Source organism: Danio rerio, chromosome 14, assembly GCF_052040795.2.
Source record: "Danio rerio strain M-AB ecotype USA chromosome 14, GRCz13ab, whole genome shotgun sequence".
Taxonomy (NCBI): domain Eukaryota; kingdom Metazoa; phylum Chordata; class Actinopteri; order Cypriniformes; family Danionidae; genus Danio; species Danio rerio.
The window spans coordinates 53,880,151-53,904,000 of record NC_141034.1 but is presented as its reverse complement, the minus strand read 5'-3'; the positions used below and the strand labels follow the sequence as shown (position 1 = coordinate 53,904,000).

Below are 23,850 nucleotides of genomic sequence, written 5' to 3'. Positions count from 1 at the left end.
AAGAGATTAACATTTTGCTAACACGAAAGATTACAAATGTGGGTAAAATATAAAAAAACATAAATTATCATGGTGGAGCTTCATTAAAAAGTAGTACAGTTTTTATCCACTGCAACTTACAGTGGTATTGACAATACAGCAAGAACACACAAAATACACGTTATCATAAATTAGGCTATAATGAAAAATAGTTTAATGCCGGTTTGTTAAACCACCAAGTTTGCCAGCAGCACACATGAAAACTATTGCAATAGTTTATAAAAAAAACAATAGAAGCTTCAAACCAGGGGTCACCAAACTTGTTCCTTGAGGGCCGGTGTCCTGCAGATTTTAACTCCAACCCTGATCAAACACAACTGAACAAGCTAATTAAGGTCTTACTAGGTGTACTTGAAACATCCAGGCAGGTGTGTTGAGGCAAATTGGAGCTAAACCCCTGCAGGGACACCGGCCCTCCAGAACTGAGATTGGTGACCCCTGCTCTAAACCATGCTATTGCAAATTGAATTATATACTGTACATATTCGCCTACAGTATACACAACACTATAAATACAACATAGGCTAGGCTACTATTGCTGATAAACTGTGATATACTGTAGTATGCTTTAGTATATGTTTTAGTTTATATTTTATAGTGGTCAACATATGAGTACACCCCTCACAAATCTATCTCAGTTATATTAGTATTTTCTAAAGGAAGCTTTACAATGTTGTATTTGTGCATAGATTAGTCAGTACTGAAGCCAAATCTGGAGCTAATCTGACAAAATAAGTTATGATAACGGTTCATAATTAGAACGCCCAAATTTATTTGAGGGAAAATAATGAATTTAAAAATTAAAAATAGCCATATATAACATTTTGAAGTTTTACATTTTTTCACCAATATTTTGCATGCATTTAAATCTATTATCTTTTGTTTTCTAAAGATGTTCAGTGACTAAACTATTATTTTAATAAATATATCCGTTTAATACAGCTATTTTAAAATGCTGTAGACTATTAGAAAAAAAAATTGCTTAAAGGGGGTAATAACTTTGACCTTAAAATGGTTTTAAGCAATTTAAAACTGCTTTTATTCTTGCCGAAATAAAACAAATAAGACTTTCTCCAGAAGAAAAAATATTATCAGACATACTGTGAAAGTTTCTATATATATTAATAATAATAATAATAATAATATAATATGTTTATTTTATATAGCGCCTTTCCAGCGCTTTAAGTACAATTGTGCAAAAAAGAGTCGACCAATTCTGGGGGATCAAGCATAAGCAAATGACTATATGGTAGATTACAAGTAAGGTATCTTAAAAATTCAGTGCAATGCACAGTATTATAAAATAACTTAGTATATTAATAATGCTTAAAATATTCCACAGTACTTAACAACAGCTTATTAAAACTATGTTTAAAGCTATTAAATGTTTAGAACTTATTAAAACTATTAAAATTATGTTTAGAAATGTGTTGAAAAAAAATCTTCTCTCCATTAAACAGAAATGGGGGGGAAATGAGCATAAATGAGTACACACAAAATGGTTAAAAAATAAAAAATAAATAAAAACTGCTTTTACTCTAGCCGGAATAAAACAAATAAGACTTTCTCCGGAAGAATATATATATATGAACTTTACTATTGTAAGGTTTAAAACATTGTATTTGCTGTAAGTTTCCTTAGTATGGAAACTTTAACAAAGACAACAGGAATCAAAACATCTGTCTCATTTGTCCAAAACATCATTAGTTAATCTAAAAATGAAAATAGAAGTGTATTTTTAGTATATTCTTAAATCCATATGCATATACTGTATAAATAAAATTCATTTAAAGTTGCTTATTAGGAAATAAACACATTCGCACAAGAAAAATGATAACAAGACCCTGAATAATAATAATAATAATAATAATAATAATAATAATTATTATTATTATTATTATTATTATCATTATTATTATTATTATTATTGTTGTTGTTGTCATTATTGTTATTATTATTATTATTATTATTATTATTATTATTATTATTGTTGTTGTTGTTGTTGTTATTATTAATATTAATAATAATAATAATAATAATAATAATAATAATAATAATAATAATATGTTAATTTTATATAGCATCTTTCCAGCACTTTGAGTACAATTTTTCAACAAAAGAGTCGACCAATTTTAGGAGTTCAAACATAAGCAAATAACTGTATAGTAAATTAAAAGTAAGGTATCTTACAAATTCAGTGTGATGCACAGTATTATAAAAGAACTAAATATATTAATAATGCCTAAAATATTCCACAGTACTTAACAACAGCTTATTGACAGGAACAAATAAGCAAGAAAAGCTTGGCCAAGGAACTGCAGCTTATTATATAAACCTCCGACACAACAGCAGACAATTAATCATACTATTCTAGCAATAATCTACCAAGTTTATTCACTTTATGTTTTACTCAGGAAACTTCACTACAGTGCATACAACCAATGCAAATAAATAAATAAAATACAACAATGCACATCAAACCATAAATCATTTAGGATCAAACCAGCTCTCTATCTAGATTTACAGTTGTTGCCATGCAATCAAACAATTAATTTGAATCACTACAGAACATGAGCAACTTTCACGATAAACATTTACAGCTATCAGCATAAATCAAAAAGACAAACTCTGCAAATAAGATCGTGCAGTGAAAATAAATGGTGACATCTTGTGGAAATCTCTCACTGAGGTTTTTCAGATTAACATCACACATGCTAGATTCTGCCACATATGCGTGCACCAATTTAAATGTGTGGTTACATTAAAAAAATAAATCAAGCAGAATTTAATATTTATTAATCAGTGGTCTTAAAACACCTTTAAAACTACTTCCTCCATTGAAGACTGCACAAAAACATGAAACAAAACTTAATGTTACACATTAAATCCATGAAAGTTTGAAAGAAAGAAAATGTATGTTAAATAAAAAATGCGGTTTATGTAGTCTGAATAACATAAAAGTAGTCATTAATACAAAGATACACGACTTTATATAAGCACATCAGAGAAAAACACTCTTTCATCGCAGATTTGAACAGAACTGCAAACATCTTGATAATTTACTGCTATGATTTCATATTTCCTGCTAGTTTTACCAAGCAAAGATGCAAATATTTAGTAAAATAATCAATAAAAACTGTGCAATTACTCACCGACACAATAAGCTGTGTCCGAGAGGCGTTTTTTAAGGAAACTGGTGGCAACGGGGGAAGCTTTTGCAGTGTTTTTAAACAGAAGGGGAAATTCCCACATAGTGAAAGGCCCTGATATTTTCAGCTCAAAAGTGGGTCCTGGTACGAGTCCAGGAACTTGAGACTGCTTAGCTAAGTGTTACCAGACAACAGATATATTTGATAGAAACACAACCAAAAAAAGACTGTGTACAGCGCTGTGGTACACTCGAAAATACGCAGTGTGCTTTTAACATAACTTTGGGTCATATATGCACAAGGCTGGGTATTTTTTTTTTCAATTAAATTTAAATGACACTTTTGCAATCAGAATTAGTATTTAGAAAGAGCTTTATTGCCAGGTATGTTCACACATATGAGGAACTTGTTTTCATGACAGAGCTTCAGTGTAACAGAATAACAGAGACGGGACAAAAAATAGATAATAAATATTTTTTTAAAATAGAAGTAAATAGTAAATGCAAATTGACAAGTGTATGTACAGGTGTATTACTATATACAACATTATATGTGTAGCTGTTATGTGCAAATTGGCATGTAAAGTATGTTGATAAATAAATAAGTGTACAGTTGAAGTCAGGATTATTAGCCCCCCTTTGAATTTTTTTCTTCCTGTTTTAAATATTTCCCAAACGAGGTTTCACAGCAGGGAAATTTTCACAGTGTGTCTGATAATATTTTCTCCTCTGGTCTTACTGTCTAATTATTATCCTAGCCTTATTTGTTTTATTTTGACCTAAATAAGAACAGTTTTAATAAAAAAAAAAAAAGCATTTTAAGGTCAATATTATTAGCCCCTTTAAGCTATATATTCTTGCAATAGTCATCAGAACAAACTAGTACATGTTGTAGAATAACTTTCCTAATTACCCTAACCTGCCTAGTTAACCTAATAAACCTAGTTAAGCCTTTAAATGTCACTTTAAGCTGTATAGAAGTGTCTTGAAAAATATCTAGTCAAATATTTTTTACTGTCATCATGACAAAGATAAAATAAATCAGTTATTAGAAATTAGTTATTGGGGAGGGGCGGGGGTAAACTAGGGGGCTAATAAATCAGTGAGGCTAATAATTCTGACAAACTTTATATGTGTATAAAAAGTATATGTTTGTTTCACAAAAGGAAGTAAGAGAAGAAACTGTTTCGAGCTGTTCTGGTGCATAAATGCGTGGGCTTGTTTATATTTTGCAAATATCTGATAAGTGATGAACATTACATATACGATAAGCCATATAGCATATATGCAACATTTATTTCAAAACATTACATGGCCGTTCACATATACATATATATATATAAGCAATTCCTATGCTTGAATATATATATATATATATATATATATATATATATATATATATATATATATATATATATATATATATATATATATATATATATATATATATATATTCAAGCATAGGAATTAAAAATATGTACATAAATATGTCTTCATTTTTTAATAAGCTTATTTAAATGAACTTTACTAATACAGTGTATGCACTTGGATTTAATAATATGAGAAAAGGGCATTTCTATTTTATTTTTAGACTAACTTGTGATGTTTAGGACAGAGGAGACAGACATGTTGTTCTATTGTATTAAAATTTTGAAGTATAGAAACTTTCAGTAAATACAATGTTTTTAATTGTACAATAGTGAAGAACTAAAATTAATCTGATGTGGTAACGCTGTAGTTGTTTTTAGTAAGTAAAATATAACACTAACTACTAAATACTGTTAGTTGTCTACATTTTCGACACACACATATATATATATATATATATATATATATATATATATATATATATATATATATATATATATATATATATATATATATATACACCGGGTGTGCTCATTTATGCAGAGCACTATATATATATATATAGTGCTCTGCATAAATGAGCACACCCGGTTTATCTATTTCTCATTGAATATTGTTCACATATTTAGGTGCATTAAAACAAAATAGCTGTATTAAACAGATATATTTAATAAAATAATATTTTAGTCACAACATCTTCAGGAACAGAAATATTGGAAAATAACAAGAAAATCAACAAAATGTAATGTATTTTAAATATTTATTTCATATTTTTTTCTAACATATAAATTTGGGCTACTCAGTTTTAGACTGTTCTTACAAGTAATTTTTTTTTTAGATGAGCTCCAGATTTGGCTACAGTGCTGACTAATCTATCGTATATGCACAAATATACACTGACCGGCCACTTTATTAGGTACAATAATGTCCAACTGCTGGTTAACGCAAATTTCTAATCAGCCAATCACATGGCAGCAACTTAATGCATTTAGGCATTTAGACATTGTCAAGAGGATCAGCTGCAGTTAAAAAAAAGTGAAGAAAGGGGATTTAAGTAACTTTGAACGTGGTATGGTTGTTGGTGCCAGATGGGCTGGTCTGAGTATTTCAGAAACTGCTGATCTATTGTGATTTTCACGCACAACCATCTCTAGGGTTTACAGAGAATGGTCTGAAAAAGAGAAAATATCCAGTGAGCGGCAGTTCTGTGGGCGCAAATGCCTTGTTGATGTCAGAGGTCAGAGGAGAATGGCCAGACTGATAGAAGGGCAACAGTAACTCAAATATGCACTCGATACAACCGAGATCTGCAGAAGAGCATCCCTGTACACACACAGTTCTAGTAAGGCGTACCTAATAAAGTGGCCTATTATAAAGCATTCTATAAAAATATAAATTTAAATCAGCAGTTCTCAAAGTGGGGGTCGGGATGCCCTGGGAGCTGGCGACTCGCGAGACAATTGGGGGAAAAAATAAACAGGGGGGCTAATAATTCAGGGGGGCTAATAATTCTGACTTTAACTGTATATATATATATATATATATATATATATATATATATATATATATATATATATATATATATATATATATATATATATATATATATATATATATATATGTGTGTGTGTGTGTATATATATATATATATATATATATATATATATATATATATATATATATATATATATATATATATATATATATATATATATATATATATATATATATATATATATATATATATATATATGTGTGTGTGTGTGAAATCCCAATATGAACTTGAATGTCACATATGCAATTTGCATACTCCCATGCATCAGATTTCTATGAACCAACTTTGGGTTAAAACAACCCAACAGACAGTATTTGTTTAAGTATAATGAATAATAAAAAAAGATAAAATAACTTTAGAAAATCAATTTAATGCCTGATATTCAGTTTCTAGACAATAACATGACATCAACTTACATGCATTTGCATTGAAATCATCAAATCAACAATCTTCAATGAAGAATAACAACTATCAAATGTTCTTAAGCACAAAAAAAACAGCATACTCGCACACACACAAACACACACATGTCTGACACTGAGTTTCTCGATCACAACATGACAAATGTACATGCATCTGCATTAAAATAATCAAATAAATGTAGTTCAATGATTATTAACGACTATCAAATGTTCTTTAACCACATAAATACAGCATAATTGCACACACAAATACACACTTACACACACAGACACACACATGACTGATATTGAGCTTCTAGACAATAACATGACAAATGTACATGCATCTGCATTAAAATCATTAAATAAATGAAGTTCAATGACAGTTAACAACTATTAAATGTTCTTTAAGCACAAAAAATAAAAATACCAGCATGATTGCACACCCAAACACACACCCATACACATACAAACCCACAAACACAGACAAACACAAGCCTGATATTGTTTCTAGATCATAACATGACATAAATGTACATGCATCTGCATTAAAATCATCAAATTAATGAAGTTCAATGAAGATCAACGACTATCAAATGTTCTTGAAGCACAAAAAACAGCCCAATTGTACACACACAAACACACACACACACACACACATCTGATACTGAGTTTCTTGATCTCAACATGACAAATTTACATACATCTGCATTGAAATCATCAAATAAATGAAGTTCAATGAAGATCAACGACTATCAAATGTTTTTGAAGCACAAAAAATAAAAATAACAGCATGATTACACACAAACACACACACACATACACAGACAAACCCACACAGAGACAAACACAAGCCTGATATTCAGATTCTAGATCATAACATGACATAAATTTACATGCATCTGCAGTGAAATCATCAAATAAATGACGTTCAATGAAAATTAACGACTATCAAATGTTGTATAACCAGAAAAAAAAACTATATCATAACTGTAGACACACACACACACCGACGGACATGCCTGATATTAAGTTTCTAGATCATAACATGACATCAACTCAAAATCATCAAATAAATAAAGCTCAATAAAGATTAACGAGGACTGACACATTCTCTAAATCCCTTTACTAAAAATTCATAATGTCGCTAGTGAACACACACATTTTTTTTACACATCCCATAATTTCCAAAATATCAACCTCTACCAAATGGTTGATGTGTCAGTTTATGGTAAAAGTACCGCAATTAAAGGTGCAGTATGTAAGTTTGAAACCCAGTGGTTGAACAAGGTATTACATTTCTGGATCAAAACAAACACAAGCACAGGTTGCCAGATTGAAATCGAGTCTGACGATTGAGCCTAAAGGCTGATTCAAGTCATGTTCTAAATAAAAGCACGGGCACCCGATAGAGGGAATATTCTCCATATACAAAGGAGGTTTTGTCCTAACCAACACCTCAAATTTATATATTAGAAATGACCTCTATTTCTCAAAGGTGAACAACAGAATTCTGACAATGATCACCTAGGGTACACCTCATGTACTTTATTCATTGTTAAATGCTAATAACGTGAGTTTGAATGCCATTTTACATGACATTTATTACCATACTACTGAAAGCAGCAGCAGATAGTTCACCTCAGATCTTTAAGATAAAATATAAACACATATCAGTGATTCAGCCTCTACATTTAATAATGTTTAAGAGGTTTAATATGTATTAATTAGATTATATACCCTAGCATTTGGTGAGTGAGTGCACTATTCTGTGCTTCTGAATGGCTGTATTTACATTTCTGTCGTGTTTCGTCTGGAGCAAACAGCCCAAATGCTCATGACTGCAAATCTTGTCGCTTAGCATGTGGTTAAGACATGGGGTTACAATGTAACCTGCTCACCTAATGATTATGTTTGTAATATTTATATCATTTGCTAATTGATAACCTCATGTGGAACTCTGAATCTGCATCTCATTTCGGAGTCTGTTACTGTCCACCGGAGGTTGCATTCCAGTCATGGATGCATGCTTTCAGAAGCCGCCTTTCCACTGCACACGACTGTCGGAGTACGCCCCCTTGTGGCAGTCATTCAGAATTTTCAGTGTTGTCATGTACTATAGGAGAGCTGATTTTCGTGGTGTCTGAAATAAAGTGCAAAAAGAGCCTTTATTCTCCATGTGTTCACCATGGTTGAATGAACGAATACTAGAAACTTAAAGACCACTAAAAAGCGAATGTAGAGACAGCATTAAAAATTCTATTTTTATTACTCATTTATGAATAGAAATGTATTTTTTAATAAAAACTTTTTTTCTGATTAAAAAAATACAGAAAAAAATACTATTGCTGCGTCTCAAACTGCATACTTCCATACTATACAGTACGCTAAAATCATTATGCGAGCCGAGTAGTACGTATATATGCTGCGCTATCCCATGATGCCCCACGACAGCATTCATGAATGGAAGAGAAGCAACGTAACTGACGCAGGTAGGTCACGTGAACATGACAAAATGGCGGACGTAGTACGACCGAATTCCATAATTTCAAACTGTATAGAACATACTTTTCTAACGGCCGAGTAGTACATTTTAATTCAAATGCAGTACCTACTGAGTATTAGGCGGTTTCGGAAGCAGCCTATTACTCATCTCGCACACATGGACCTGCTTGGACAACACTGAAATACATCACATTCGATCCAGCGGTCGCATACGGTCTAGTCGCTGGAGTTCAAGTATTTCAACAGATCCGCAGTTAAAATCGGATCCAAATTTTCCAACATAATCTCACAGCAATTTGTAACTTTTTCATTTAGTGGCTAATTCGTACGAATTCGTAAGATCTAATTCATACAATTTAGTACGATTTGCTCATCCCCAGTGGCGTAGCGGGTGGGCCCGCAGGGCACGCACCGCGGGGGGGCCCCGCGTGATTAGGGGGCCCCGCGTCGTCGCGATTTTCAATAATTAAAAATCCACCGGCAACCGCAATAATCAAACTCTTGGGAACAACTGTGGTCGGAACCAAAGTTCACAGGTCTGTGTTCTCTGAACACCTCTCAAGCGGTGGACTACTTCATTCTGATTGCTTGCCGCCAATGTTGCAAACTTAGCGACTTTGTCACTAGATTTAGCGACAAATCTAGCGACTTTTTTTGTGTGTTATTGGAGATTTTTTAGACTGTCATTTGTCCATACTGTACCGTCCCTACTCTTCTAAACGAGTTGCGTGTGATGCCGCCGGCCCCTCCCCCGCCTCACAGCACTGACAGGCAGCCCAGTCAGTCCTCTACAGCAGCCTCTCCCACCTGCAGCCCGAGAGCAGATCACCCCTCTGCGTACCGACGACAAATGATTTAGCACAGGCAGTGTGAAGGTATTTCCCTTGTACAGTCAAACCGATCTACTTCTACTTTATTTTAACAATTTAATTGGACCGTTTATTCTTTTCTTGTTCTCAATCACAGATATTTTAGTGACAGTTTCTGAACTTGTTCTGAGTTTGTTACATATGAGAGATTACTGCACATTCACTACACATCTATACTGACATACTGTATTCAAACAGCAATAAATTTAGTTAAATAAACATGCTTATATAAAGTGTAGTGCAATTATAAATACCCCTTTATTAACCATAGGCTGTTAAACAAACAGAAACGGTAAAACGTGATGACGTCAGTGATATGCAAATTGACGTATGACGTACCCCCCCCCCCCCCCCCCCCCTTCATCAGGGGGCCCCGTCAGCGATCCCTGCAGGGGGGCCTCCGCATTTTGCGCTACGCCACTGCTCATCCCCCAATGAAGGTTGGGTTTAGGGGTGGGGTTAAGTGCCATGCCTCCTTTTTTAAAATCGTACAATTTCGTACGACTGAACTCGTACAAATATGTACGAATTCGCCACTAAACTGACAAAACGTAAAATACTTAAGTTTTCTTGTGAAATCAGGCTGGCTAATTCGTATGAATTCGTACAATCTAATTCGTACAATTTAGTATGATTTGCTCATCACCCAATGACGATTGGGTTTAGGGGTGGGGTTGGGTGCCACCCCTCCTTTTTAAAATCATACAACAGAATTAGCCACTAAACTGACAAAACATAAAATATTTATGTTTTCTCATGAGATCAGGCTGAATTTTCTGCATACGGAGATGAGCGAAACACCACGCAGCTCCCGGATTACTCTCCATTGGAAATGAATGACTACCGGTCTGTCGCTTGTCATGTGCAGTGGAAAGGCGGCTAGAGCCTTCAATACTGAATGAATTAAATCTGCACTTTTCCAACAAGGCAACCCAGGGTGCTGAAATATAATTGGCTAAACTGGTATTGGGCGTATTATAAGAACCAAAACAAAAACAGACATTCCAGCACGAGACTCCCATTTTTAAAGCAGAATATCTGACTTCAGCATTGTTTTTTCAAATAAACAAGAATGTTCACTTAGCATGTTCCTTTAATATCTGCAAACATATTATGGTATTTATATGCTCTAGTGGAGTCAAAAACTCACACACAGCACCTTTAATACATAAAAAATCTGACAATATAAATTGTAAGATCAACGTGTTTAAAAATATACTCAAAATAAAACATTTTTGAATACTAAATCATCTTTACTTTTGAAGTATACCATAAAATATGTCAGATTCTCATTTAACATGCTTGTTTTTTCTTACAGTAAAACCAAAATCAAGTGCAGTAGTGCAACAGGGTTAAGTTTGTTTGATGTTTTGTTAACCAACAATATTGTGTAGTGTGGATCATTATTTAAAACAGTCGAAACATAATCAAGCATTTGGTAGAGCAGGCAGCTTTAACCACAACTGCCCGTGTTCGCGTGAGTTTCCTCTGTGCTCCCCACAAGTCCAAACACATGGCTAAATTGTCCGTGTATGTATGTGAATGAGTGTGTATGGGTGTTCCCCAGTGATGGGTTGCAGCTGGAGCTGGATAAGTTGGCGGTTCATTCCACTGTGGCGACGCCAGATTAAAAAAGGGACTAAGCTGAAAAGAAAATTAATTAATGAATCATAGTTGCAGGCGTCACGGTGGAGCAGTGGGTAGCACGATCGCCTCACAACAAGAAGATCGCTGGTTCGAGGCCAGTAGGCCAGTTGGCATTTCTGAGTGGAGTTTGCATGTTTTCCCCGTGTTGGCGTGGGTTTCCTCCGGTTTCCCCCACAATCCAAAGATATGCGGTACAGGTGAATTGGGTAGGCTAAATTGTCCGTAGTGTATGAGTGTGATTGCAAGAGTGTATGGGTGTTTCCCAGTGTTGGGTTGCAGTTTAAAGGGCATCCGCTGCGTAAAACATATGCAGAATAAGTTGGCGGTTCATTCCGGTGTGGCGACCGTGGATTAATAAAGGGACTGAGCCGAAAATAGAATAAATTAATGAATCATAGTTGCAGATGCGATGGTGGCGCAGTGGGTAGCATGATCGCCTCACAACAGGAAGGTTGCTAGTTTAAGCCCATGCTGGGTCAGTTGGTATTTTTGTGTGGAGTTTGCGTGTTCTCCCCGTGTTTACTTGGGTTCCCTCCGGGTGCTCCGGTTTCCCCCACAGTCCAAAAATATGCGGTACAGGTGAATTGAATATGCTAAATTGGCCGTAGTGTATGTGTGTGAATGAGAGTGTATGGGTGTTACCCAGTGTTGGGTTGCAGTTTGAAGGGCATCTGCTGCGTAAAACATATGCAGGATAAGTTGGCGGTTCATTCCGCTGTGGCGACCGTGGAAAATAGAATAAATGAATGAATCATAGTTGCAGACGTGATGGTGGCGCAGTGGGTAGCATGATCGCCTCACAACAGAGGTCACTAGTTTAACCCCCAGCTGGGTCAGTTGGTATTTTTGTGTGGAGTTTGCATGTTCTCCCCGTGTTTACTTGGGTTCCCTCCGGGTGCTCCGGTTTCCCCCACAGTCCAAAGATATGCGGTAAAGGTGAATTGAATATGCTAAATTGGCCGTAGTGTATGTGTGTGAATGAGAGTGTATGAGTGTTTCCCAGTGTTGGGTTGCAGCTGGAAGGGCATCTACTGTGTAAAACATATTCTAGATAAGTTGGCGGTTCATTCCGCTGTGGCAACCCCTGATTAATAAAGGGACTAAGCCGAAAAGAAAAGGAATGAATGCACATCATAGTTGCATGCAGGAGGGCAGCAGCGTTGATGAAGTGCACCGTCGACAGAAGCTGCACTCTGATATGCTCAGTGTTCATCTGTTCAGCCTCATTTCTGTCCTTCACCTCTGACATTAAGCGTCTCTAAAGAAAGAGCAAACGTTTAGTCTGCATCTTTTGCATGTGCCACTTTCACACACAGAGCTGAGAGGATGAGGATGATGATGATGGTGGTGTTTTGTTCTGAATTGAAGAGCTCTTGCTGTTGTAGACTGACGGATGGTGAGTGACGGCGCTCTGCTGCAGGGGATTTCCTAAACCCACACGCTCTTTCTGCTTTCCTCTTTTAACTAAAGATGGCCTGACAACAGCTGCACGAGCACACACACATACACATTTGTGAGCACAGAGTCACACATAGAGACTCACACTTAGAGACACAGATGCACACACACACACACACACACACAGAGACACATAGGCAGTCACACACACTCACAGACAGAGACCCATGCACAAAGACAAATCTGCAGGCAAGCTCAAACACACACACACACACACACACACACACTTACAAAGACACACACAGTAAACACACATGCACAAAACACATTTGCGAGCACACTCAAACACACACACACAGACAGACAGACAGACAGACAGACAGACAGACAGACAGACACACACACACACACACACACACACACGCACACACACACAAATACACTATAAACACAGATAGATAAAAAATGTGCACACAGACATATTTGCATGCACACACACACAGACAAATACAGACACACAAACACATGCACACACAAACACATATGCACACACACACACACACACACAGACAGACATATTTGCGCGCACCCACACAGACAGAGATGCAGACAGACACACACACACACACACGCACACACAAATACACTATATACACAGATAGACACAAACGTGCACACACAGACATATTTGCATGCACACACAGATAGAGATGCAGACAGACAGACAGACAGACAGACAGACAGACAGACACACACACACACACACACACACACACACACACACACACACACACACACACACAGATACATGCACAGACACACACACAAATACACAATATACACAGATAGACACAAACGTGCACACACAGACATATTTGCATGCACACACACACACACACACAGAGAAAAATACAGACACACAAACACATACACACACACACACACACACACACACAGACTTGCACATAGGGACACACAAAGACATATGTGCACATAGACACATTTGCGCGCGCACACCCTCACCCACACAGAGATACACATGCACACACAGATACACAGAGACAAAAACACACACACACACACACACACACACACACACACACACACACACACACACACACACACACACACACATACATACACACACACACACATACACATATATATGTATATATATATATATAAACCAAATATGAACAATCACCTTAGAGGAGATGATCTTTTATAAACACTATATTCATGTGTTCTGGTAAAGTCTGGAAAGTGGATATGACTTCTTGGACAGTGTAAATGGCGACTCTTTTGTTGAATTGATAGACAATAAAAGTATATATACAAGCATGTTCATTTATATAGACTCACCGGCCACTTTAATAGGTACAACTGCAAATTTCATTGCTTTTAGCAATGTGGACATGGTCAAGACGATCTGCTGCAGTTCAAAGCGAGCATCAGAATGGGGAAGAAAGGGGATTAATGTGACTTTGAACATGGCATGGTTGCTGATGCTTCAGAAAATGCTGATTTTTAAGCACAACCACCTCTAGGGTTAACAGAGAATGGTCTGAAAACGAGAAAATATCCAGTGAGCGGCAGTTCTGTGGGCGCAAATCCCTTGCCAGAGGTCAGACGAGAATGGCCAGACTTGTTCCAGCTGATAGAAAGGCTGCAGTAACTCAATGAAGCACTCGTTACAACCGAGGTCTGCAGAAGAGCATCTCTGAATACACAATACATCCAACCTTGAGGCAAATGGGCTACGGAAACGTTGCCTGGTCTGATGAGTCTCGATTTCTGCTGCCACATTGGAATAGTCAGGTCAGAATTTGGCATCAACAACATGAAAGCATGGATCCATCCTGCCTTGAATCAACGGTTCAGGCTGATGGTGGGGGTGTAATGGTGTGCGGGAGATTTTCTAGGCACACTTTGGGCCCATTAGTACCAATTGAGCATCTTGTCAACACCACAGCCTACCTGAGTATTGTTGCTGACCATGTCCATCCCTTTATCACCACAGTGTACTCATCTTCTGATGGCTACTTCCAGCAGGATAAAGCACCATGTAATAGCGTGAATCATCTAAGACTGGTTTCTCGAACATGACAATGAGTACACTGTACTCAAATGGCTTCCACAGTCCCTAGCGCTCAATCCAATAGAGCACTTTTGGGATGCGGTGGAACGGGAGATTCACATTATGGATGTGCAGCTGACAAATCTGCAGCAACTGCCTGACGCTATCATGTCAATATGGAGCAAAATCTCTGAGGAATATTTCCAGTAACCTGTTGAATCTATGCTATGAAGGATTAAGGCAGTTCTGAAGGCAAAAGGGAGTCCAACCCGGTAATACAAAAGTGAACCTAATAAAGTGGCCTGTGTGTGTGTGTGTGTGTGTGTGTGTGTGTGTATCTGCTTCAATTCTGTCAACAGCTCCTTTAGAATAATATATATATATATATATATATATATATATATATATATATATATATATATATATATATATATATATATATATATATATATATATATATATATATATATAAATTCTAAGTAAACAGTTGACATGAAATTAAACCAGATTTTGGTAGAAACCCAAACGATACAAATATAGAATCATAACAAAACAAAAAAAGGGTTGAGAGGCTTGTTGAAGAACTACTGAGAGATTTTAACTGCTGTCTGGGCTTTCACTGCTTTTCTACCTCCCTTTCTTCATGTGTTCAATACTTTTTTCCTGTGTCATTTCATTACACATAACTTCATTTGTAAACTAATTAGTTTTGTTTTCTTTGCATATTTGGATTTCTTTGGTTGTTACTAACATCTGATGAAAATTTCAACAGCACTCTTAAAAATATGTTTTCTGAGAAAAATGGTGACGTGTTCATCATTTATACACATTTATTAAAGATCTTCTTTCCTTCAATGTGTATTGAATCATTTGAAGTTTATTTATTTATGTATTATTATCATTATTATTTTATTTTCAATTATTCTATTTTTATTCAGTTTTAAAATGTAAACCTTTGTTCTAACCTGTTTAAAAAATGTTTTGACAATGCTTAAAATAATAATAAAAAAATCATACTCTTCTAAAAGCGATAGTGTCTCTAGCGAACACTGGATATCAAGTTGACCATCTGCGATTTACAGATATTTCCTATTCAGCACAGAGTCACACGGATTACTACAGCAGGGAATTTCCTTATCTGGTGCGTCTGCAATGTAAATAAAGGTAATGACTGATCTGGGTGATTCAGCTCTCAAACCACTAATAAAACAGCAGGACGTGAAAAAAAAACATCTTCTGCTCTGAAAAAAAAGCTTTCAACGAAGGTTTATGAATTAAAAACAGGCCCACGGTTGTCAAAGGGTCAAAATGAGCAATGCAAAATCATATCAATCAACAGGTGGTATTGTTATCATACACAAGTTAGTGCTTCAAAGTTTACACACCCTATGAAGAATTTGTTCAAATATAAATAATAAGTTAAGAATCATACAAAATGCATGATATTTTTTATTTAGTACTGTCCTGAGTAAGATATCTTACATAAAAGATGTATACATATAGATGAATTATAGCTGAAATGATTGAAATAAGCCCCAGCAAAAGCGGACATACACTTGCTTTTTAATTCTTTGGGTGATTCCTGAGGGGGTGAAAACTTTTATACAGGATGACGATTTTTCTTATTTTGTGATTTTTTTTCAAATTTAGTACTGTCTTTTGATAATAACAGAAAATACACTCACCGGCCACTTTATTAGGTACTGGACGATATTCCTCAGAGATTTTACTCCATATTGACATGATAGCACCAGGCAGTTGCTGCAGATTTGTCAGCTGCACATCTATGATGTGAATCTCCCGTTCCACCACATCCCAAAAGTGCTCAACAAGATTGAGGATCTGGTGACTGTGGAGGCCATTTGAGTAGAGTGAACTTATCTTCATGTTTACGAAACCAGTTCGAGATGATTCAGGCTATGACAAGGTGCGTTATCCTGCTGGACGTAGCCATCAGACGATGAGTACACTGTGGTCATAAAGGGATGGACATGGTCAGAACAATACTCAGGTAGGCTGTGGCGTTGACACGATGCTCAATTGGTACTAATGGGCCCAAAGTGTGCCAAGAAAATATCCCCCAGGCCATTACACCCCCACCATCAGCCTGAACTGTTGACACAAGGCAGGATGGATCCATGCTTTCATGTTGTTTGTGCCAAATTCTGACCCGACCATCCCAATGTGGCAGCAGAAATCGAGACTCATCAGAGCAGGGCCTGTGTGAATTGTAGCCTCAGTTTCCTGTTCTTAGCTGACAGGAGTGACAGCCGATGTGGTCTTCTGCTGCTGTAGCCCATCTGCCTCAAGGTTGGACATGTTGTGCATTCAGACATGCTCTTCTGCAGACCTTGGTTGTATCGAGTGCTTATTTGAGTTACTCTTGTCTTTCTATCAGCTGGAACCAGTCTGGCCATTCTCCTCTGACCTCTGACATCAACAAGGCACCCTCAGAACTGCCGCTCACTGGATATTTTCTCTTTTTCAGACCATTCTCTGTTAACCCTAGAGATGGTTGTGCATGAAAATCCCAGTAGATCAGCAGTTTCTGAAACTCAGAGCAGCCCGTCTGGCAACAACAACCATGCCACGTTCAAAGTCTCTTAAATCCCCTTTCTTCCCCATTCTGATGCTCGGTAATGAATAAAGAAAATGAATGAATGAATAAACATACTGCATGGTGGCGCAGTGGGTAGCACATTCGCCTCATTGCAAGAAGGTCACTAGTTCAAGCCTCGGCTAAGTCAATTGACATTTCTGTGTGGAGTTTGCATGTTCTTTCCATATTTGTGTGGGTCCAAAGACATGTGGTACAGGTAAATTAGGTAAGCCAATATTTTCTTTAGTGTATGTGTGTGAATGAGTGTGTATGGATGTTTCCCAGAGATGGGATGCAGCTGGAAGAGCATCTTCCATCGCTCAGCATTGGCGGTTCATTCCGCTGTGGCGACCACGGATGAATAAAGGGACTAAGCCGAAAAGCTATTGAATGAATGAATGATTAAACATACATTTGACCACCCCTATAACGGTTCAAACCACTGTGAGTGCAAAATGGCACCAGTCAGTCTCTGCGAGAAAAAATTCATTCATCAGCCTGAAATTGGTAGGAAGTGTTCACAAGACTTTTATCTCGTAAAATCGCAGCAGCGATGACGTAACCGTGCCAAGGCCCGATTGTGAGGCGAGTGCGGGCCGTCGGGGGAGACAGGAGGCGGGACAAGCGTGCTTTGGTCCGGTTCAAGGCGACTGTACATAGTGTGAGTACGGCCTTAGGGGTAAATTTTAAAGCCCTTCCTCTTCACACTCTGTTTTAATGTCTAACGGGAATGGGAAAGGGTAGGGGTACAAAAATAGAATTAGGATATGGCCTAAACATCCCTCAAAACATTAAAAACTTAAATATGGTGAATTAATACACTAGACCTAATTACCAATAAATACATGAATGACTGAAGAAGGCTCGAGGCAGTGGCGCAGTAGGTAGTGCTGTCGCCTCACAGCAAGAAGGTCGCTGGGTCGAACCTCGGCTCAGTTGGTGTTTCTGTGTGGAGTTTGCATGTTCTCCCTGCCTTCGCGTGGGTTTCCTCTGGGTGCTCCGGTCTCCCCCACAGTCCAAAGACATGCGGTACAGGTGAAATGGGTAGGCTAAATTGTCCATAGTGTATGAGTGTTTGTGTGTGAATGTGTGTGTGGATGTTTCCCAGAGATGGGTTGCAGCTGGAAGGGCATCCGCTGCGTAAAAACTTGCTGGATAAGTTGGCGGTTCATTCCGCTGTGGCGATCCTGGATTAATAAAGGGAATAAGCCGACAAGAAAATGAATGAATGAACGAATGAATGAATGAATGAATGAATGAATGAAGAATGTTACACAAACTAATCTAAAAAGTTAACCTGTAACTGTAATGCAGCTTTTGCTATTAAAACACAACCATGTCGGTGTTCATTTAGCAACACGAACTCAAACACAATCACATCTGTTTATTTCTGGGGTAAACAGGATAACAAATAAAGCACCAGTATCACGGTAACACCACAGCAGTGCTTTAACTGCTAAAAAACAAAAGTGTTTGGTGCATGACTGCTGAAATTAACTGGGACACAGTGTGGCTTTTGATAGCTTTAGCTTTGGCTTTAGCATGGCAGGAAACAGACTAGCATTCACTGACTAGCATCCGCACAAACATGGGGTTTGCTAATGCTTGAATATCCTGAGACTCGTCCCGGATGATGAATGTCGCTCTAGTCCTCGCCTCCACAGAGGATCAACAGGGTTTTTCGGTAATCTCCGGATGTGTCGCCCTGAGAAAAGAAGCAGAGCAAGAATACTTTGAAAATAAAGCAAGAAAACACACCCTGGAGTTTCAGAATGCACATCATGATCGTATCAGTGAAAGTCTGCTGTTGTGTAATGATATTAAGCCATTATGAAATGTACAGCATTACGTAAAGAGTTTCGTCTAAATTTCATAATAGCTGTGAGATCAGCAGGTCAACTCCTGTCCTTACAAAAAAGGTGTGCATTTACATGGGAATATGTTCAAACATGCCAATAAAAACAGCTAAAACAGACTCGTAGCCCAAAGACTCAACTCATATAATGATTCTGGACTTTGTCAATAAGGAAGGGCCCATATTAACAAAGTCCAGAGTCCCTATATGAGCTCATTTGACCTATATTTGACAGTATGCCATCATAAATACTGAGAATAACCAATAGAAGGCTTTAAGACAAATTTAATTATTTACAATGTGTAATTATAACGTAAAACGCCCACTATGATGCTTTAAACAGGGTAGAGTAACTACTTTTTTAGAGCAGAACCCCATCATTTCTTTGTGCAAATTATATTGTTGTAGACGCACACGCATTTAAAATATAATCCAATATTAGTTTTGGTAAAAACATGCACTCGCTTTCCATATTAACTGAAATATATGTAAACGGCACATATATGGCCTGTGTTTCCTTTACAAATATTACTGAGAACATTATATATTCTATTCTAAAACATAAAATCACTAACAAATATTCTAATATCATAAATAAATCATATAAATAAATAAATAATAAGGCGATTTATTAAGAAATTAAATTTAATATTTATTAATTATTATTAGGAAAAAAAATATCATAATGTAATAATAATATTAATATTAATGATGATGATTATTATTATTAATAATAAGTAGGATATAAATTGAATTAAATTGTTTTTTCTTTTTTAAATATTTCCCAAGTTATGATTAACAGAGCAAGGAAATTTTCACAGTATATCTGATAATATTTTTTCCTCTGGAGAAAGTCGAATTTGTTTTATTTCGGCTAGAATAAAAGCAGTTTTTAATTTTTTTTTTAAACATTCCTAGGACAAAATTGTTAGCCCCTTTAAGCAATTTATTTTTTCATTACTCTACAGAACAAACCATTGTTATACAATAACTTGACTAATTACCCTAACCTGCCTAATTAACCTAATTAACCTAGTTAAGCCTTTAAATGTCACTTTAAGCTGTATAGAAGTGTCTTGGAAAATATCTAGTCAAATATTATTTACTGTCATCCTGGCAAAGAGAAAATAAATCAGTTATTAGAAATGAATTATTAAAACTATTATGTTTAGAAATGTGCTGGAAAGTCTTCTCTCCGTTAAAAAGAAATCGGGCGAAAAAATAAACAGGCGAGCTATAAATTCAGGGGGGCTAATAATTCTGACTTCAACTGTATATGTATTATTTTTAAAAGTCTACTTTTACAATTAACCAACAGGCCCATGTCACATACAGTAGGCTACATTTCTCAATAAATAACTTACTATAAAATAAAATCATTAACATATGTAATGTTTTTTTTTGTTTTCACTAGCTTTGGAGCAATGACTGTAAAAAAATATACTAGCTTTGGAGACGAAACATAAATTCCGCTTGGCTGTGTTCAAAATGACATCAATGTTTTCAAAGTGCACAGCAAAGGGAGCACAATTGTAAACATGAAGATCGCTAAAACAGAACTGTAAAAATACTTTCAAAGCAAATTACACCTAAGAATGACGACTTTAATGCTTTATTTTAATAATTCCAAGTTAAAATGTTCTAAATGAATAGGGCATAAGGGAGATAAGTGGGAATAAAACACAGCCGGGAACTATGTTTCTAACTACAGCTCTGGAGGTGTAGTCGCAAGTGCACAAGTTTGCGACGCAGTTTGCAAATGTTTGTTGGAACGATGGATTTGGGAAACACCAAATCAACGAACTGTGTTTGTAACAACACAACTTGCGATCTTAGTTGGCCAACGATGGTTTTCGTGAACGCACCCGAGGTTGCTTTGAGAAAAAGCACGCCCATAGCATGCCTGAAGCGAAATGCTCCATGGGTTTATCAAATTCATTCCAGTCGTGGCACACCAACATATCTGGCCCAGTTATGGGTTGTTAACTTGGCTGAGACTTGGCCCATATATGATCCTTGTTTGGCCCCTGAATGACAAATTTAATGATTAATTGTTATTTAAAAGGACAAACTCTGACCAAAAAGAGCCAAAAAGAGAGCTGTGGGCCAAAGGTAAATATACCAAACTATATTACATTAAAGTTGCCAAGGATAATTTCTTAAATTATATTTTAAAATCAATAGAAAGCATCACTTTAAATAATATTAACTAATGCAGTATAACATTTAAAAAAAATAATAATAACTATTATACACTAGTCACTAGTCAAGCAGAATCTGCCTTTGCCTTGATTTGCTCACCAAAGTCTCTGCATTGTGAGATGACAGTACTTACTGTATGTACAACTTTTCCTTGACACCATTTAATTGAAGCATTTAATTTCAGTTTGCTTTAACAATAAGACAAACAAACAAAGGGTTACATTAAATTTGAACTTAATTCCTCTCTTAATGGGATGGCAGGTCCTAGTTTGGCTCTCTGGCTACATCTCTGGCTACAGTTTTTAATTTAAAACAATGTTTAACAGATTCCTAATTGTTGTTTTTTTTAATGATGGATGATAACAAATTAGCATTTAAAAAGTAGTACTTTTTCATTTCATTTCATTTCTTGGTTCAAAAAGTTTTATTTCAAATTGTAACCTCATCACATTATTTATAAAACTGTAATAACGTAAAGTATATTTGCAAATAAGGGGCGAGTAGGTAGTGCTGTCGCCTCACAGCAAGAAGGTCGCTGGTTTGAACCTCGGCTCAGTTGGTGTTTCTGTGTGGAGTTTGCATGTTCTCCCTGCCTTCGCGTGGGTTTCATCCGGGTACTCCGGTTTCCCCCACAGTCCAAAGACATGCGGTACAGGTGAATTGGGTAGGCTAAATTGTCCGTAGTGTGTGTGTGTGAATGTGTGTGTGGATGTTTCCCAGAGATGGGTTGCGGCTGGAAGGGCATCCGCTGTGTAAAAACTTGCTGGGTAAGTTGGCGGTTCATTCCGCTAAGGCGACCCCGGATTAATAAAGGGACTAAGCCGACAAGAAAATGAATGAATATTTGCAAATAAACACAATTTTTTGTAAACATAAAATAGTATGGCAAACACTTTGACAAAAAATGTAGGAAATATTTTGTTGCATTACAAAGTGGGGTAATGATAACCATCCGACAAGCTAATCCAGCAAAAAATGGTGCTTAAAATGTCACTAAAATGCAATATTTGAACCTCAAAATTTAATAGAAAATGAGGCAAATAACTGCGAGAACAAAGAAACACCCCTTTTAATAGGCTGGCTACGGGCCTGTAAAAGTAAGAACAAAATACTTTACACACACAGACACGCATAAACACGCACAAACACACACACACACACACAATCAAACACACACACACAAGCACACAGTTTACATAACACTGCATGCATCTAAAAATAAATGATGCAAATTGTTTTGAATGTCATTCAAGTATAGCTATGCATTATTTTGGTTGGTTTATTTCTACACTGATCCAACTGCACTCTTAAAGTGTAGTTTGTAGGAACGACTTTCAGTTCACCAAAAAGGAAACATTTCTGTCATCATTTACTCACTCGTTCCAAACTGGTTTGAGTTTCCATCACTTGTTGAATACAAAGAAAGATATTCTGAGGAATGCTGAATAAGTAAATAAACAAAACTATTGACTTCCACAGTATTTCATGTTCTATTGAAGTCAATCGCTGCTTTTATTAACATTCTTCAGAATATCTCCCTTGTGTTCAACAGAAGAAAGAAATTCATAAACAGTTTCCAAGCCACTCTTCTATTCTAAATGTCGAAATATTGTATTCTAAAGATCCCAAAAATAAATATTACAAAAGGTTCTTTAGATTATAAAGATGTAGTTTAAACAAGCAGCACGAATATGATTGTTGAGCGTACTTTTTCCAGTAGTGTTTAAATTTCTGTTTAAAACAGGGAACAGTTGACTTCTGTAGTATTTGTTTTTCCTCCAATGGAAGTCTATGGTTACCAGTTTTAAACAATCCAGGCTCATTCTGAAATGTACCTCTGTATACATTTCTGGAAACTGTGCAATACATCCCAGGAAGTACCTTTTTTGCCGTTTTTGTTTTCGCAAATCTAGCAGAGGCCACTGTGTATGCTTTTTGAAATCTCAAATTTCTCTCGCGAGTGCCATTCACACCTGCTATTCTCTCATAATCCCACCAGAGGCCGCTGTCGACTGAATGTTTGGCTGATTGAATGACTGACTGACTGATCGACTGAACCACCCTCCCCCTTCCCTAAACCCAACCATTAGTGTTTTCAATGCACCGATTGACCTGCTCACTTCCCTAAACCCAAACGACAAATTACAAAGCAGTCCAGAAAAAGAAAAGCCCTCGCCTGATTTTACC

The 23,850-nt window shown here is 36.4% G+C and overlaps 2 protein-coding genes across 2 annotated transcripts in view; both read right to left on the bottom strand.

The window, feature by feature from the left end:
* Positions 1–23,850, bottom strand: part of nsd1a (nuclear receptor binding SET domain protein 1a) — a 1,446,438-nt gene that overhangs the window by 1,217,736 nt on the left and 204,852 nt on the right. The gene's annotated exons all lie outside the window — the stretch shown is intronic.
* anxa6 (annexin A6) overlaps positions 18,971–23,850 on the bottom strand; it is a gene marked incomplete at its 5' end in the record, with an annotated part of 62,999 nt that continues 58,119 nt past the window's right edge. Inside the window, 1 exon segment of the mRNA NM_001002038.2 lies at positions 18,971–19,311. Coding sequence (NP_001002038.2) covers positions 19,252–19,311 — 60 coding nt within the window.